General features: G+C 41.5%; 1 protein-coding gene across 3 annotated transcripts in view; it reads right to left on the minus strand.

Annotated features, from left to right (window-relative positions):
• Positions 1 to 6: 6 nt before the first annotated feature.
• The window catches only part of LOC114047095 (AT-hook-containing transcription factor-like), a 70,460-nt gene continuing 51,184 nt past the window's right edge, over positions 7 to 19,282 (minus strand). For all 3 annotated transcript variants that reach the window (XM_027867819.1, XM_027867820.1, XM_027867821.1), the window contains 7 exons: positions 16,944 to 17,114; positions 15,602 to 15,717; positions 7,139 to 7,285; positions 5,794 to 5,889; positions 4,997 to 5,113; positions 3,810 to 4,014; positions 7 to 579 (listed from right to left, as the gene is read on the minus strand). In XM_027867819.1, the coding sequence (XP_027723620.1) occupies positions 288 to 579; positions 3,810 to 4,014; positions 4,997 to 5,113; positions 5,794 to 5,889; positions 7,139 to 7,285; positions 15,602 to 15,717; positions 16,944 to 17,114 (1,144 nt within the window). In that variant the 3' untranslated portion in view covers positions 7 to 287. The remainder of the gene's footprint in view (positions 580 to 3,809; positions 4,015 to 4,996; positions 5,114 to 5,793; positions 5,890 to 7,138; positions 7,286 to 15,601; positions 15,718 to 16,943; positions 17,115 to 19,282) is intronic.

Here is a 19,282-nt window from a genome sequence, read left to right on the forward strand (position 1 = left end):
CCAGAGTTCTTGTGTACAGAGAGCATAGTTCATTCTCAGCGTCACACAGCTGGTGGCTGACTTCGGACTGAAAAGTCAGTCCATATTTGAAAAAATACGTTGTTCTCTTGTTTAAAAAAAGAATTAAAAAAATAAGCTTGTCGTCTCCTGCTGATTTAGCATCCAAATGAAGGGTTTTCCCCCAGTATTTCCAGAACATTTGTTTGCTCTTGCAAGAAGTCTACCATGCTAGATAAAACAGAAGTCAAATGTCCTGCCCTCTTACTTCCCTTTTAAGTCAGTTCCTGTCAAAAGAGGCAGGATCCCCTTAGACCTCGGGCTCTGTGCAGGTCAGCAGACAAAGACCGACTCATTTGCTTGGTGGTGAGCTCAACGTTTTTGGCTGCTTCCACAGCTTGGCTCAAGGACAGGCTGAGGTCATCCAGGTCAACAAGATCCATTTCAGACAAGCAGCGGTGGCCTGGAATTGGAGTTGGAGTTCGGTGGCTCTGAGACAAAGGTCTCACCTTGGCAGGTTTTTTACCACTGGAGTAATGTAGAGGGGAGGAAGCTGAGGTAGGTGCTACTGGGGAATAGTACCTGGGGGGATGCAAAATAAATAAGTGAATGGTAAAAACCACAAGGACCACATTGTCCATAACTTAAACGATCCCCTTCTGTTGGACCATAAATCTTGGATGAGCCAAATATAATGAAGCATAGAGTGCTTGGATTAGAAATGTCTGTGTTCCTGATCAATGAATAGAATACCCACGAATAGGACACGTTCTATGTTATGTTCTTTAGTTAGAAGGGCTCAGACAAAAGGATCAGAAGGCTTAGACCTAGGAAGTGGAAGGGTAATGACCCATTATTAACAATAAACAATAGTGCATTTTTTTGATCTTTTGAAATTGATCATTCATTTCCCATAGAGTCTCTGGACCATTTGGGTTTTTTCCCCTCTTTCTTTTAGATTTGTGCTTAGACTGTTGCTCATTAGCCCCCTACCAGGAGAGCGGAGAGAAGAGGGGACAAAATTCTGATTTCTCAATTTAGACAAATGTAGGATGTGGAAGGAACCTCAGAGATCCTTGAACCTGCAGCCTTGAAGCCACATGTGACCTTCCAGGTCCTCAAGTACAGCCCTTGACTGAATCCAAACTTCACAAACGAATCCCCTTAATAAAAGGACTTGTTCTGTAAAAGTTGGACTCAGACAAAAGGCTGCACCCAAGGACCTAGAGCGCCATATATGACCTCAAGGCCAGAGGTTTCCCACCCTTGCTCTAGTCCAGCATGTTCGTTGGCATGGCAGGAAATAGATTCAGAAAGAAGAAAGGACTTGCCAAGGTCATAGATATGGCATAGTAGAGTCAAACCAAGGTCTTTTAACCCAGTCAGCCAGTAAGTCAAGTCATTCAGTCAGTCAGTCAGGTAGTGCCAGAATATTAGAGCTAGAAGGAACCATGGAAACCATGAAGTACAATTTAACAAAGGAAAAAACCAGAAGCTTAAGGAGGGTAGTTAGTGTGGACTAGCTCTCAGGCATCCTCTCCAATATCCTTTTGAGAACCACATATTTTTTTTTTTTTTAGTGAGAGCCACATTATTACTGTTTCTCCAATTTAATCAAATAGTCAGTAGAAAAGAAAGTAGGTTGTGTGGGGGAATGGTGGCAAAGGTTCTTCATGACTTTTATCTGGCCCTGATTTTTCGATGATCTAGCGTGGGGCCTTGAATACAGTAGATGAATGATTAGGGAAAGGCAGCATGGTACAGTGCCTCAGTGTCGGGAAGACCTGAATTCATGTCCTGCCTCTGACACATACTGGCTGTGTAATCTTGGTTAAGCAACTTAACCTCCCTGAGTCTCAGTTTCCTCATCTGTAAAATGGGGTTGGGCCAGGTGTGGTAGACCACACCTGTAATCCCTTACTGCTGGGCTAGGCTGAGGCTGGTGGATTGCTTGAGCACAGGAGTTCTGAGATGCCAATTAAGTGTTTGCACTAAGCCTGACTCCAATATGCTGAGCCCCCGGGGAAGGGTAGGGGAGGGCTCCCAGGCTGCCTAAGATGGAGCAATTGTGAATTCATCTATGAAATGGAGATAATAATAGCACCTGTCAGGGTTATTGACACGTGATGAGGTGAGCCGATACTTGCAAATCACTCTGCAAACCTTAAAGTGCAATATAAATGCTGACTATTAAAAATATATATGTATATTTGTATATATATTTGGATGACTATTTCAATATAATTAATTTCTTTTACAACCTTATGTATTTTATCTTATGAATTAAAAATAAGTCTTCTGAGGAGTCCATAGGCTTCACCAGACTATTGAAGGAGTCTAAGATACAAAAAAAAGGTTAAGAACCCCTAGCCAATGTGCTACTGTCTGATCTCCCTCTTCAAAATTACTTCGTGTGTGTGTGTGTTTATGTATATGTATAACATATACATGTCCACACACACACACACACACATATACATATATATATATACACATATATATATATACACACACATATATATATATATATATATATATCTGTTGTTCTTCAGGTCATTTCAGTCATGTTCAAGTCTTTGAGTATTCCTTTGAGGTTTTCTTGGCAAAGATACTACAGTAGTTCCTTCTCCAGCTCATTTTACAGACGAGGAAACTGAGCAAACAGGGTTAAGTGACTTGCCCAGGGTCACACAGCTAGTAAACACCTGAGGCTGGATTTGAACTCAGGTCTTCCCGCTTCCAGGTCAACTGAACAACATCTCTGTATGACCTTGGTTAAGTCACTTAACTTCCCTAGGCCTCAGATTTTCCATCTCTAAAATGTAGCAAGAATATAGAAAGTACCAGCTACAAATATTGCTTCTTTTGCCATGCTACACTGCTTTTTTTTGTTTGTTTCTGACTTTTGTTTTGCTTTCCCGACTGGGATTTCCTATCTCATGCAGGTTGAAGTCTGGGTGCAGGGACCACATATGGGCCCAAACTGATGATGCCCTGGAGCCAGACGGTAAGAGAGTCAATTACTGTCTTCAGTGTCAGCATTTACACCTTAGAAATCAGCAAACCCTCCCTACAAAGCAGGATTTGATTTATCATTTTGTTGATTGTCTAGGCTTAAGAAAGCAATGCAGAAAATATTAACAATGCAGATTTAAAAATCTGTTGTGTGTGAATTTTTTAAAAGAGAGCCAGTTGTGAAACATTTACTAGGACACTGTTGGTCTGAGCACACAGTTGATCACACAGAAACTAGGACCAGCTGCTCTGGGTCCTACTTGGTTCAGTTCAGACATCTCCAGGCTGCCTCTTTAGATGGCTGCCTGACTCCTAAGGAGAATGAGCTGATTTTCGCCTTACTGCAGCTCAGAACTCCTGAGCACAAGTGGTCCATGAGCCTTAGCCTTCCCCATGGCAAGCATTATCAGTGTGGGTCATCACATCTAGTCATTCTGCATTCTGAATGGAGTTGGAATTTATGTCATAGCTAGGTCTGGATTAATGAAAATAACATATCCCCTGAAATGACTGGCATTATTTGGATTTTCATTGCCTACTTCCATTGGGCCAAGAACAATTAATTACTCATTTTTTTTATATAATTTCATATAACTTTGAATAGTGTAAACTTAAATCATGTGACCACTTCACAGGGTTCACTGTTTGCACTAATGAGGACCTTGCTGTATGTTACATGTAGAAAAGAAGACAAAGGCATTATTGCTATCTACTCAGTAGGCCCTGCCTGAGCCTAGCAAAATTGCTAGGACATAAGAGTCCATATTCATCAGGAAGGAGAAGAGAATGGTTCTTACAATGTGGAGGGTGAATAAGGCACAACAGGAACCGGTGGGACATAAGCGAAGGTTGCCCCCGCTGGAGCTGGGAGTGGGGGTGCTAGATACCACACTCCAGGAGGATGAGGAAGCGATGGCGACGTCGACTGCTGCTGACGTTGCTCAGATTTCCGAGCGGGGCCAGAACTTAGAGGTGCTCCCTTCTGTGTGCCCTTGTCTATCCCTGTGGGGAGGATAAGCACCAAAGACAGTTGAGCATTACCTTGCCATGAGAAGAAGGATAGGAGACGTGGAGATACCTGCATCAGGTGGGAGATGGGATTATTTCACCTCTAGGACATCTGCCTTCTTGACTGAGATTCTAGGGTTCTAAGATCCTAAGGCTCTAAGGGTCTTTGACAGATGAACAGCGCAGGCCTCAATTGAATCACCTTAGCAGAAGCACATCAGAACCCTAAGTAGGTGATGTTCAGATGGCTCCTCTTTTGGGCTCCCTCTCTCCCTTTGGGGAACTGGGACTAGAGAGAGAATTGGGGGTGTGGTTAGAGGTTTCTTTCTATGTTCTGCTACTATTCTTCCAGTATCCTCCCAAATCTGCCCATCACCATCCTCCTTCCTCAGCTCTGTTCTGCTGTACCTGTCTTGTCTGAGGGGGTCTGGGTCAACAATAGTTGAGGAAATAGAGGGTGACAGAATGTGGGTGAAAGACAGACAAAAAAGAGGCCAGGAGATATGGCTAAATCTTAATGGCACAGCTGATACAACTTAGAAACAGAGGCTTTTGTAGACCTCTGAACTCTTTCATGATTCTTATCTGATCTGGCCCCAGGAAAGATGACACTGGAGATCTTAGGGCTATACAAAAATCTCTAATGCCTCCTGTTGTCAGAGGATGGAACTGTGGTGCTCTAGCGCGAGAATTCCACATACACACACATACACCCCGAATCTAGCTCCTATACGGTGGATAAGACTAACAGCTCTGCCCATGCCTACTTGGTCCATGACTCCTAAGAGAGGAACTCTCAGCTCTTCTCTCCCTTATAACCCAATTTCTGTCCTGTTTTGTATAATAGATGACTAGAGATTGACTTGTCTTTGCTAAAAAGGCTTTTTATGTTATGGAAACACAGACAAGAACCTCAAATTCAAGGTGACTTTAACATTTTTAGGAGGGGGGAGTAAGGAATCAATTTCTGTCCTACCAGAGGGTTCCTTGTCCCTCTCTGTGGGATTCCTGGGTCTGTGACACATTGGACACTGGGTCTTCTTCATGCTGTCACTAGGAAAAAGTTCCTCTGGATCCTTGCTGAGAGTGTTGTCTAAAAAAATGAAAAGCAATCATTAAAGGAGCCCATGGGTCCTTGATTTACTCTCATTGAGCTCAATATGGGCAAAAGAATTGTGTCCAAAAAAAAAATCCCTCCTTCTGTCCTCTCCTGGCTCAGAGTTGGGGTTAGTTCTAAGGCCATGTTAGGCAAAGGATGTAGTATGTTCTTGGCACCTAAAGATGTCTTGGGGGTGGAGGGTAGCAAGGTTGGTGGAAGAGACAGGACAATTAGTTTGTGCTTCAGTGGGAGTTTCTTAGTGACCTTGGCACTAAATGTTCATGGTTTCTCCATTTCATGGTTAATGGAGGCAGTTTCAGACAGAAACATCTATGAAGGAAACATTGTCCAATGAGGCATGCATACTGCACATCTGATAGAATATAAGCTTCTTGAGTGTGAGAAGTTTAATCTTTGTTAATTTTGTTAATTTACCCTCCCCCCCACCCCCTACCCCCACCCCCAGCACACAGCACTGTGCCTGGCAAACAACAGTTGCTTGAAATAATACTTTGTTGAGTGAATGATTAATTGCCCAGATCCCTAGGATAAGAGCTCCAACACTACTAATATGTATTTCTTACTAATACAGAGAGCTCCTGGAAGTCAAAGTTAACTCTGCAGGCTGGCCTGGCCTGGGCTTATCCTGGGTAGACCCCAGGAATGGTCGTTACCTGGAAGTTTCTTCCTCAATGAGTGACAGCGGGGGCAGGAATGAGAATTATTGTCTGCCTGGAAGCGCTGGGAAGATTTGACAGAATATTCGTGACCTAGGGATACAAACCAAAAATGGTAACTGTTTGCCACACCATGGAAATGGATGCAGATCTAGAAATCAAAAGCTCATGATGAAATCATGTTATCACCAGTGATATGAGCCCTAAGTATGGAACAAGCTTGTCACCTGTTGGTTATTGGTCAATCTGGCACTTATCTTAAAATATAGAATCAAGTTGCCAGACCTGGGTCCCTGTGGTTCTGGTTTGGTTTAGAATGGCCCTATTGCAGGGTCCTAAGCCCACTGGATCATAGATTTAGAACCGTAAAAAGTACCTTTGAGAACATTCAGGACATTGAAACTCTGAGCCATTAAGGTCCAAGGTCATAGTTGGGATTCAAACCTTGATCCTTTAACTCCAAACCCTTCCACTTTACCACCACACTATCTCATGATACAGGGAACTTTCTCCCTGAATGAACATTCCTCCTTGGGTTTGCCTCAGTTTCTCAAAGTCTTCTACTTGTTTATATTTTCCTGAAAGTCAGGAGTCACATAGAAGGAAAAGGGGAAGGAACAGCAGAGAATAAATAAAGATTTTCTTTTGTGCCACAACCTGAAGCTATGTGAGAGCCAAGGTCATGGAGCAGAAGTGTTCAATGTGAGATGTCCCCAGGTATTCCAGCATTCCAGTGGGCCTTCTAGCCTTCTTTCCTTCCTTTCATTTATAAAATAAGTTTTATTGATGCCTTTTGCTTTCATGTCAGTCATTTCTGGATACCAACCTCTCCCTCAAACTGAATTGAAACCTCCCTTATTATAATGAAAAACAATCAAGCAAAAGTAACAACCTCTAAACATAGTTCCTTGCCCCTGTGCTAAGAGGAGGGGTGGGGTGGGGTTGGGCAGGGGGTTCTTTATCTGTTTTCTCTGACCAAGACAGGTAGGACACAAATTTAATGACACATTATAATCATTTTTGTTGCATTCTATTGATATGTAAATTGTAATTCACATAAGCAACCATAATTAATATTTTTGATACAGTTTAATGAGTGTTTTTAGTTTTTTTCTTATTTTCTTATTAGTTCTTTAGTATCTATGATCAACAACATTAATTATTTTCACTGATAACACATACCATTTACATATTTTCTCCTCCCTTATAAGATCTTTCTAATACTTTACCTAGACTGGCCCCAAGGCCAGTGAATCAGGCTTCAGCATGTGGGATCATTTGAAATGAAGAAGATCTTGGAATACCTTCCCACCTCAGTATAATGGCTCCTTTTTTCTCTCACCTGTGTAGAGGCCCCGAAAGTAGACTGTGTCTGTTTGCTTCCCTTTGGTTCCTCCTTTTATTCTGTCTGAGGGGCTCTGCTCCTCACCTCTGCTCTCCTCAGCCTGGATCCTGGATATAGATTGTTCTGACTCTGAAGCTGGAATGGCTAGAGTCCAAAAGAACCAGAAGAAATCATCAGAGGTGTGGATAGCAAAACTCTCTCACAGAAACATCACACTGACTTCACTAGAACTCTGGCTTACCACCAGGTAAGCTGCCAGGCCCATGTGGCCTCCAGAATAGCCAGTCACCCTTCAACCCACCCCCTTAGTGCAACACCAGACATGAAGGTCCCCCATGGGCTTCAAGGCAACACCAGTGCAGCACCAGGTAAACAGCCAGGGCCTGCAGCCCCTGACACAAGAAGCCTGAGACAGTGCCCCTTTGACCCTGGGAGCAGAGATCAAATTTAAAAGAAAGGAAAAAGGTCACAAAAGATGATCAAAAAACAACTGAAAAAATCTGACCATGGAAAATTATTATGGTGACAGGGAAGATCAAGACACAAACTCAGAAGAGGACAGCAATGTCAAAACACTTGTGGGCAAAACACCTGTTTTTCCCAAACAAAAATGGGAAGTGGTCTCAGGCCCAGAAAGAACTCATGGAAGAGCGCAAAGGGAGTTTAAAATCATATAAAAGAGGTAGAAGGAAAATTGGGAAAATAAATGAGAGTGATGCAAGAGAATTATGAAAAAAGAGTCAATAGCTTGGAAAAAGAAAACAACTCCTTTAAAAGTACACAATTGGCCAAATGGAAAAGGAAGTACAAAAGCTAACTGAGGAAAACAACTTCTTAAAAGTTAGAATCGGGCAAGTGGAAGCTAATAACTCAATGATACATCAAGAATCAATTGAACAAATTCAAAAGAATGAAAAAATAGAAGGAAATGTAAAATATCTCATTAGAAAAACAATGGATCTGAAAAATAGATTCAGGAGAGACAATGTCAGAATCATTGGACTACCTGAAAGTCATATTCAAAAGGAGGACCTGGACAGCATCTTTCAAAGAATTATCAAGGAAAACTGCTCTGATATCCTGGAACCAGAGGGCAAAATCAGCATTGAAAGAATCCACCAATCACCTCAGGAAAGAGATACCAAAATAAAAACTCCAAGGAACATTATAGCCGAATTTCAGAACTATCAGGTCAAGGAAGAATATTTCAAGTGGCCAGAAAGAAACAATTTAAATATCAGGGAGCCACAATCAGGATTACACAGGACTTAGCAGCTGCAACATTAAAGAATCAGAGATCATGGAACAGGATATTCTTGAAGGCAAAGGAGCAACAACTACAACCAAGAATCACCTACCCAGTGAAATTAAGCATAATACTTCAAGAGAAAATTCAATGGAGCTGAACTATTTACATCCCTACATGGGAAAATGATACTTGTAATTCTTAAGGGAAAAGAAGGTCATTCAATGAAATAGAAGGTTTTCAAGCTTTCATAAGGAGAAGACCAGACTTGAACAAAAAATTGATCTCCAATATCAAGACCCAAGAGAAGCCTAAAAAGATTCCTCCTTCTGTCCTCTCCTGGCTCAGTATTGGGGTTAGTTCTAAGGCCATGTTAGGCAAAGGATGTAGTATGTTCTTGGCACCTAAAGATGTCTAGGGAGTGGAGGGTAGCAAGATTGGTAGAAGAGAAAGGACAATTAGTTTGTGCTTCAGTGGGAGTTTCTTAGTGACCTTGGCACTAAATGTTCATGGTTTCTCCATTTCATGGTGAATGGAGGCAATTTCAGACAGAAACATCTATGGAGGAAACACTGTCCAATGAGGCATGCATTCTGCCCATGTGATAGAATACTAGCAAGGTGATTACAGCAACATACCACAAAGATTATACACCATGACTAGGTGGGATTTATACCAGGGATGTAGGGCTGGTTCAATATTTTAAAAAAACTATCAACATAATTGACCATATCAATTAAAAAACCCAACAAATTATATGATTTTCTCAACAGATACAGAAAAAGCTTTCGACAAAATACAGCACCCATTCCTATTAAAAAACACTAGTGAGCACAGGGATTAAGGGAGCATTCCTTAAAATGATAAGCAGTATCTATCTAAAACCATCAATAAACATTATCTGTAATGGAGATACACTAGAAGCCTTCCCAATAAGATCAGGGGTGAAGTAAGGATGCCCATTATCATCACTATTGCTCAATATAATACTAGAAACATTAGCTATAGCAATAAGAGAAAAAAAAGAAATAGAAGGAATTAGACTAGGCAATGAGGAAGTAAAACTATCACTCTTTGCAGATGATATGATGGTATACTTAGAGAACTCTAGAGAATCAACTAAAAAATTACTTGAAATAATTCACAACTTTAGCAAAGTTGGAGGATATAAGATAAGCCTAAATAAATCATCAGCATTTCTTTATATAACCAACAAAGCCCAGCAACAAGGGATAGAGAGAGAAATTCCATTTAAAATAAATGTAAACAATATAAAATACTTGGGAGTCTACCTGCCCAGACAAACCCAGGAACTACATAAACACAATTAAAAAACGCTTTTCACACAAATAAAGTCAGATCTAAACAACTGTAAAAATATCAATTGCTCATGAGTATGAGGGGCCAATATAATAAAAATAACAATTCTACCTAAGTTAGTTTACTTATTCAATGCCATACCAATCAAACTACCAAAAAATTATTTGATAGAACTAGGAAAAAATAACAACAACATTCATCTGGAAGAACAAAAGGTCAAGAATATCAAGGGAATTAATAAAAAAAACACAAAGGAAGGTATAGCAATACCTGATCTCAAACTATATGATAAAGTGGTAATCATCAAAACTATCTGGTACTGGCTAAGAAATAGAGTGGTGGATTAGTGGAATAGATTAGGTACACAAGATGCAGTAATAAATGACCGTAGTAACCTAGTGTTTGATAAACCCAAAGACCCCAACCTTTTGGATATGAACTCACTATTTGACAAAAACTGCTGGGAAAACTGGAAAATAATAGGACACAAACTGGGTATAGACCAACACCTCACACCAAATACCAAGATAAGGTCAAAATGGGTACATGATTTAGACATAAAGGATGACACCATAAACAAATTAAAAGAGCAAGGAATAGTCTACCTGTCAGATCTATAGATAAGGGAAGAATTAATGGCCAAACAAGAGATAGAGAGCACTGCAAAATATAAAATAAATAATCTTGAGTATATTAAATTAAAAAGCTTTTGCACAAACAAAATCAATGCAACCAAGATTAGAAGTAAAGCAGAAAGCTAGGAAACAATCTTTATATCAAACGTCTTTGATAAAGCCCTCATTTCTCAAATATATAAAGAACTGAGTCAAATTTATAAGAAAACAGGTCACTCCCCAATTGACAAATGGTCAAAGGATATGAACAGGCAGTTTTCAGATGAAAAAATCAAAGCTATCTGTAGGCACATGAAGAAGTGCTCTAAATCACTTTTGATTAGAGAAATACAAATTGAAACAACTCTGAGGCACCACCTCACATCTATCAGATTGGCTAATATGACAAAAAAGGAAAATGATAAATGATGGAGAGGATGTGGGAAAATTGGGACACTAAAGCACTATTGGTGTAGTTGTAAACTTATCCCACCATTCTGGAGAGCAATTTGGAACTATATTCAAAGGGCAACCAAATTGTGTATACTCTTTGATCCAGCAAAACCACTACTAGGTCTGTATCCCAAAGAGATCACAGAAGAGGGAAAAGGACTAACATGTGCAAAAATATTTATAGCAGCCCTTTTCACAGTGGCAAAATATTGGAAATTGATGTGGAATTTCTGAACAAATTGAGGTATATTATTGTGATGGAATACTATTGTGCTATGAGAAATGATGAGCAAGATGGTTTTAGAAAAACCTGGAGAGACCTATGTGAACTGATTCAAAGTGAAGTGAGCGGAACCAGGAAAACATTGTACACAGTATCAGCAACATTGTGTTATAACTTAGCTCCTCTCAGAAACACAATGAACACAAGAAACAAAAGACTCACAAATGAAAATGCTATCCACATCCAGATAACGAACAGATGGACTCTGAATACAGATCAAAGCATACATTCTTCATTTACTTTATTCATTTTTATGGTTTTTTTTCCTTTTGATCTGTTTCTTCTCTCATAACTGACTAATACAGAAATGTTTTACATGATAGCACATGTATAACCTATATCAAATTGCCTACCATTTTAGGAGGAGGGGAGCAGGAAAACTTGGAACTCAAAATCTTGTAAAAATGAATACTAAAAATTTTCTTGACATGTAACTGGGAAAATTACTTGGAAATAAAAAAAAAAAGCCATAGCTCCCAAAGAAAATTGAAAAGGAAGTGTGATGTCTTAGAAAGAGTGGTGAACACAGACTCAGAAGACTTGAGTTCAAGTTCTGACTCCATCACTTTGAACTACGTTATCTTGGATAATTCATACAATCTCTCTAAGCCTCAGTTTACTTATCTGTCAAAATAAGGGTGTGATAGTTATGACACTGCTTGCTTCTCAAGGTTGTTGTAAGAAAAGTGCTTTATAAACTGTACAATGCTCTAGAAATGTTATTATTAATGCTATTACTAATAAAATTACAAACCCCTTGATAGATGCACTTGAGAGATGCAAAATAAAATGCGATGTCTGAAGAAGAGATTGGTGTTGGTCTGCTTCTCATACTTCCTTCTTTACCTAACCTTTCTTTCCATTTTTCCAAATCCCACTATTCCAAACTCTTAAGAGACAGAGAGAGAGAGAGAATATTCCAATGGTACCATGTCTGAGATAGTACCCTGCTATGGAGCTGTTTCACCTTTAGGATGATACATACCTGTGGTTGGCTGGATTAGGAATTGGGACATATTAATATTCTAATTGGACAGCTAGGTAGCTAGGTAGATAGAGCTCCAGGCCTGGAGTCATGAAGACCTGAGTTCAAATCCAGCCTCAGACACTTACTAGCTGTGTGATCCCTGGGCAAGTCACTTAAATGTGTTTGCCTCAGTTTCCTCATCTGTAAAATTATCTGGAAAAGAAAATGGCAAACCACACCAGTATCTTTGCCAAGGAAATACCAAATAGGGTCACTAAGAGTCAGACACAACTGAAATGAATGAACAACGTTTAAATGAAGCTGATATTCAATTTAACAAATGCACTAAGTGCCTATTGCAGACAAGGCATGGAAAGGACAAAGATTCCACATCACCAACTGAAAGTTGAACAGCTCCACCTGAAGGTCCCAAAGGCATCTCAAAATTAACACGTCCAAAGCATATTCCTACGTGCACAAACATACCCACACACTCACACATTCACCTCTCCTCCTAACATCCCTGTTTCTGTGGAGGGCACCACCAGCCTTCTAGGCACCCAGAGTAGAAACCGTGGACTCTTCCTCATCTCTTCATCCTCACTCCTCATATCTAATTGGTTACTAAGTCTTCCTGATTCTACCTCTGTGACATCTCCTGCATCTATCCCTTCGTCTTCAGTCACCCAGTCATTATCTTAATTCGAGTCCTCTTCATCTCTTGCCAGAACATTATGGCAGCTTTTCATTGTCTTCTCCAACTCTAGGCTCTCTTCTCTCAAATCTATCCTCCATACAACTGTAAAATCAATCATTGTAAAGGACAAGTCTGTCCATGGCACTCTATTGCTCAAGAAACTTCAGTGGCTCCCTTTTGCTTCAAACTCTCATTTGGCATTTAAAGCCTGTCATAATCTAGCTGTGACCCAACTTTCCGGACCAATCTCACATTACTTCCCCTTTATGCCCTTCATTACAGTCAAACCAAATGTCTTCCTCTTCCCTGGTATATGACATTCCATTTCATGCTTCTCTGACTCTTCCCAGGCTGGTTCCCCATGCCTGGAATGCTCTTTCTCTTCACCTCTTACTCACAGAAGCCTGAGCTTCCTTCAAAGCACAACTCAGCAGCCCCTTCCCATAGGAGACATATCCTGTTCCCCACAGTTGCTAGTGCCTATACCACCCCCAACTTCTCTGTATTGACCCTGTACACACTTTGCTCAAACTTATATGGGTACATTTGCTCTCCCCTCCCTCATAGACTGTAAGCTGCTTCTGCCCAGAGACTTTCATTTTTGTCTATATATCCCAGTGTCTAGCACGATGCCTGGCACACAGAAGATACTTAATATATGCTTCCTGAAAAATGCAAAACAACACAGTTCCTACCCTTAAGGAATCAGCATGATATAGAAGAAAAGGCACAGGATTTTGGAGCCACAAGGCCAAGACTCAAATTCTTGTGTCAGTGGGTATGACCGCCTGTGTGACCATGAGTAAATTATTTCTCCTTTCTGGGCCTTGTTTCCTTATCTGTAAAATTCCAAAGATGCACTAGATGGGGTTTTTAAGGTCTCTTCTAGTTCTAAATTCTCTATTCTAATCTAATGGGGGTAGGCAATACAACTTGTATCTAAATAAAAATGATAGAAGGTAGAAGGTGATAGGAGCAAAGGAGAACTATGAGGGAAGAGATTGTTTTTAACTGGGGGAATCAGGGAGGTTTCATGGAGGAAAGGATGCCTGAGCTGGGCCTTAGAGAAAGGAAAGACCTCAATAAATGCTTATGAGAGGAAATTGGGGTAAGCACTTGGGGGCCACTGGACCAATTTGTTTTCATTCTGTTTTGTGGCTACAAATGGTACCTCTGACTCCAGCCAGCATCTAACCAATATGTGCCAAGGTCATGAGAGGGACCAACCATGAAGGTGTTCTCAAATTCTCCACGATTGTAGAAAAACAATTCCAAGGGCTCCTGTCCCCTGCTTGGACAGGAGTATCAGTGCACCTTGCCTCAGGGACCCTCGTTAAGAGGCAACTTGAATGAGTCAGATTTTCCTCCTTCCCAAGTTGTTTCTGGTGGTAAGAAGCTGTATTAGCTCTTTAGAGACAGAACTACATTTAATAAGACTCCAATGAAGGACCGTCTTTGTTGTCCCAATACAGGGATGGGGAACCTGCGGCCTTGAGGCCGCATGTGACCTTCTAGATCCTTAAGTGTGGACTTCTGACTGAATCCAAATTTTACCGAATCCAAATTTTACAGAATTTGTTCTATAAAATTTGGATTCAGTCAAAAGGTTGCACTTAAGGATCTAGAAGTCCACATGTGGCCTTAAGGCTGCAGGTTCCCCAACCCTCTCCCAATACCACACCATTATCACCATCATCAGTGACATTTACACAGCATGCTAAGGTTACACACAAAGTGTTTTCCTCACAACAGTCTTGATGGGTTCATTTCTGAACCTCACTCTTTAAGAAGGACATCTATCAGGGCGACAATATATATGTTCTAAGAAGGACAAACCAGGATGGTGAAGGACAGTGGGCCCATGTCATATAGAGATAGGTTGAAGGAGCTGGAAGATGTTTAGCCTGAGAAAAAAAGGCTCAAGGGGGATATGGTAGCTGTTTTCAAGTATTTGAAGGTCTCTCACGTGGAATAGGGAATTGATTCATTCTGTTTTGCCCCAGAGAACAGAATCAGGAACAATAGGTAGAAGTCAAAGAGGAAAATCCAATTTTGATGTCAGAAAAAGCTTCCAAACAATGAGAGCTATCCTCAAATGGAAGGGCTGCTTCAGAGCTTAGTGGGTTCCTCTTCATTGAAAGTCTTCACATAAAGACCACTTGTCAAGTTTGTTATGGTAGAGATTCCTTTTTGGGCTATGGGTCACTGAGGTTCCTTGAGACTGACTCTCAAGTTCCATGATTCTGAGGTGGGCAGAGAAAATATCATCCCCATTCTACAAAGGTAGAAATAGAAGCTAAGGGAGATGGCATGAAAGCTGTAATTTGGAGTCACATTAAAGAGATGTGAATCCTGGACTCTGCTACCTACTAGGTTTGTGACCTTGGACACAAGGTCCTACCTCTCTGAGCTGCCATTTTCTCACCTGTAAAATGAAGGTGTAGGACTAGATATTGCTTAGGGTCCTTTTTCTAGCTCTCAATCTATAATTTTATGGTGGATTAAGTGAATTGTCCAAGGCCACAAAGCTGGTAAATGTCAAGAGTTGGGGGTTTGAACCCAGTTCTCCTGACTCCCAGGCCAGTGGTCCTTCCACCAACGCCACAAGACAAATCTGCTCGAAGGACCCAGCCCAGTCCTCCAAAGGTAAAGGTGCCTGGGGCTGGAGAAACAGTTTTCTCAGCTCTGTTTCTAATTCAGATACTAACCTTTAGAAAGTCAGCCTCAATGTAGAAATGTTTTAATTGACTTCATATACACATTGAATATCAGATTTCTTGCTTTCTCAATGTGTAAAGAGAAGGATGGAAGAGAATTTAAAACCAAAAATAATTTTAAAAAAAAAACAAAGAAAGGCAGCCTCTTCTAGAGGTCACTTACTTTGGGCTGGTTGGGGCTCTTCCCAGGGCACAGAGGAGGATCTCAGCTGCACCCTTACTGTGCTATTGTTTTGAGTTGTATCTCCACTGTCACTCTGGTATCTCTCTGCAGATTTACTGGTAAAAGGCAAAAAGATGACAATGTCACCTCCTGGGACTTTGCTAAGAAATACAATCTTTTCAAAATGTATTTATTTTTAGTTTTCAATATTCATTTTTATAAGATTTTGAGTTCTAAATTCTCCCCCATCCCCATGATGGCATGCAATCTGATATAGGCTAAACATGTACAATCATATTAAACATAAGAAATACAATCTTTTATAACTGATCTTGGCTATCAAATATTGCAAGGACAGTAGGATCAATAGATGGCGCCCAACCCAAAGGAAAGGGCAGTTTACATACAAACTCATCATCCCCTTCCTAAAAGCTGACAGCCATGTTCCCCTGGGTCCCTTGCTCCTTTGTGACAATAAATCCTCAGATAACTGGGAAGATGCACTCCCTTTTTTAGGTGCCTAGTGCCATGGTGGCAAGGAGACTAATGCTCTCAGTGGAAAAATAGGAAGCTGAACTAACTCAAAGCCTGAGTTCCTCCCCTTTAGTGAGCTGCATCGACAGAGCCACAGGGAACAGAATGAGCGAGGGGACAGCATTGTTCCACCTCTTTATCCTCTGTCCTGATCAGGCCATGTATAGAGTATTGTGATCTGTTCTAGTCACCCTCATCCCTCTGTCCTGGGATGAGGATCTCAAATAGATAATTGTGTTCTGTTCTGGATACCACATCTTAGGGAGGATGCTGCTAAGCTGGAATACATTCAGAGGAGGTCAATGAGGATGCTGAGGTAACTAGAGACCATGTCAAATAAGGACTGGGGGTTAAAAGAACAAGATGTTTAACTTGGGGGAAGACAGGACTAGGGTGGAGTAGAAGATCCTCATGTTGGGAAGGATTGAAGGTAAAAGGAAAAGGAGATGGTAAAAGATGAGATGGATCGATAGTAGCATGGAAACAATAAACATGAACTTGAACAGATGAAGAGACAGTGGAGGATAGAAGAGCTTGGCATGCTATAGTCTGTGGGGTAATGAAGTGTTGGACCCAGATCAACAACAACAACAAGTATTTAAAGGGTTGTGAGTGTGAAAAGGGAATTCGATTTGCTTCAATTGACTCCAGTTTTGGAGCCATATGGGTTCAGTGTTGCTAACAGTAGTGGGTTCACCTTTGCAATGGCCTTTCAAAAGGAACCTAGAGGGCCACTTGTTGGGGATGTGGTAGCTAGCTGTTCAAGCATGGGTCCTATCAGGTGACCTCTGAATCCCCATGTACACACCTGGTGTGGGAACAGCTCCCCAAAGCCAAGGGCTCTTTTGCAAGCCTGCTCTGAGCCCTGGTAGCTTGCTGGAAGTTATGACTCGAGGTGTCCTGAGGTGGGCTGTTCAAGCTGGCCTCTATCCTCTCTCGGAGTCGGGTCACTTCTTGCTGCAGGGCCCGGATAGCTTGGCTGTCATGGAAACAGAGTTAGTGAACAGAGTGCAACGGGGGAAAGCTAAAGTGCTCCTGTGATTATTTTGTGTCGGGTACTAAGGGAGGGCCCGTGTCTGTGGTCCTGACATACCTGTGATTTCTGCGCATCATAGGACCACAGGTTTAGAGCCAGATGAACGTCAGAGGCCATCTTAGTCCAACCTCTCCATTTTATAGATGAGGAAACTGAGGCCCAGAGAATTTAAGTGACTTATCCAACGTCACACAAGTAATAAGTTGAAGAGCTGGGCTTTCAGCTCAGTTCATCTGACCCTTTTCTGCTATACCATAAAGAGAAGAACAGGGAAAGGTCACTGAGAAAAACAGTGGCCATGTATGCAACTTGGCATCTTCCTCAGTGGACTCAGGGTGTTAAACTCGTGGTCTGCTTCTTTTCTCTTTTCTGTTTTCCCCTCACAGGAAAGAACCCACTCCAATCTCTTTAACCAGGGGCAGGGGGAGGGGTCTTCCCTGAGCCCTTCCTAATATACCAACCAATCAATAAGCATTGATGAAGCACTTACTATGAGCCAGATTTTGTGCTGTGAGCACTGGGGATACAAAAGGCAAAAGACAAAAACAAAAATCCCAGACCCAATTCTCAAGGAGCAGACATTCTAACAGAGAGCTACTGGGCATTCTGAACAGTTGGTTTTCCCATGATGCCTCTTTGCCCATCTGAGGGGTACAGGAAGATAATGCAGGTAGGATGAGAATGAAAGGGTCTGGTTGTTATCTGTTTAGTAGAAATCTGACTGTATTTAGATCAGTTAAGGATAATTTTCTGTTGAGACCAATTGGGTGGGGGGGGAATGATAGCCTTTCCCTTGGTCCTTTAGGGATCCTCATAGGTTAGAGGATCATATATCCTCCAGAGGATCACATCACCTCTTTTAATTCCCTCATTTTACAGATGAAGAAAGTGAAGCTGAGAGGAGCATGAGTAATTTACCTAAGGTCACACATGGTATGGTAAGTGGCAGAGTCAGGATTCAAACCCAGTTTTTGATTCCAAATCCTGGGGCTTTTTCCGTGACACCTTGCTGCTTCCACATAGATATCACAAGTGCCAGAAGGAGTGGGAAAGGAGAGTTGTTTTCAACATCCTCCCCTGGACGATGGAGGAGGAATTCATCATAAGTGTTTGCTATCCCCACCAACAGAACTGGAGAGACCAGTGGGCTGGTGCAAAACATGAGCAGTCTGACGAGAATAACAAAGGCTGCTCACGAGGCTGGTAGAATGTGGACAAAATGCCCCAATGACTACAACATCCCTGCCTGCAAGGTCATCTTAATTCACCAGCTCCCTTTTTCCCATCTCCTCCTCTCCCCAGAGTCTGAATTGAAATAGTGTTTAGTTTTCTATTATAGGGGTAGCATAGGACATTGGACCGGTAGTCACAAAACCTGGATTCTAATCTGTAACTTTGCCACTAGCTTGTTCTGTGACCTCAGGAAAGGAGTTTTCACTATCTGTACCTCCAATTCTTTATCTTTTAAAATGGGGTTGGAGTGGAGCTATAAAAAACTGAAACAGACTTAAGGACCTAAGGGATCATGTAGTCCAATCACTTTATGCTACAGATGAAAAAAGTGAGGACACAGAGGTGAAGCAAGAGTCCATCAAGCAAGTTGGCAAGAGTCAGGATTTGAATCCTGGTCCTTTGAGCCTTCAAATCTGAGTTTTCTTCTCACTACACCAGATGCTATGTTCCTTCTAAATCAGATTCATTTGCTAAGAACAGAAACTTGGGCCCTCTTCTTAAGTGGGTTCCCCGCCCCCATGAGCACAGTACTCATACACACAAGGCAGAGGAATCCAGGATCTTTGGAACTGCCATGGCCATCTTCCTGAGCAATACAGATCCTCTAAACTCCCTGACTCAGCCAGGTTCCTGAGAGATTACAGTCCCCCTAACACCAGGTCAGCTCTTCTCCCAATATGGTAGCTCCTGATGCTTCTTTTCAGACCAAAAGAACGGGGAGGAGAGGCCTTAGAGGCCTGTGCATCTCCTGGCTCCACCGCCTTGGAGGAGTCAGAGTTTAGAATCTGCTAGGAGCAACATGTGTCTAAAGCACCAGTTCCCTAGCAATCCCCATGGAGACATTTGTTAAGGCTACATAATCAGGAGATGTATAATGG

Source organism: Vombatus ursinus, unplaced genomic scaffold, assembly GCF_900497805.2.
Source record: "Vombatus ursinus unplaced genomic scaffold, bare-nosed wombat genome assembly UNPS02014786.1, whole genome shotgun sequence".
Lineage (NCBI taxonomy): Eukaryota > Metazoa > Chordata > Mammalia > Diprotodontia > Vombatidae > Vombatus > Vombatus ursinus.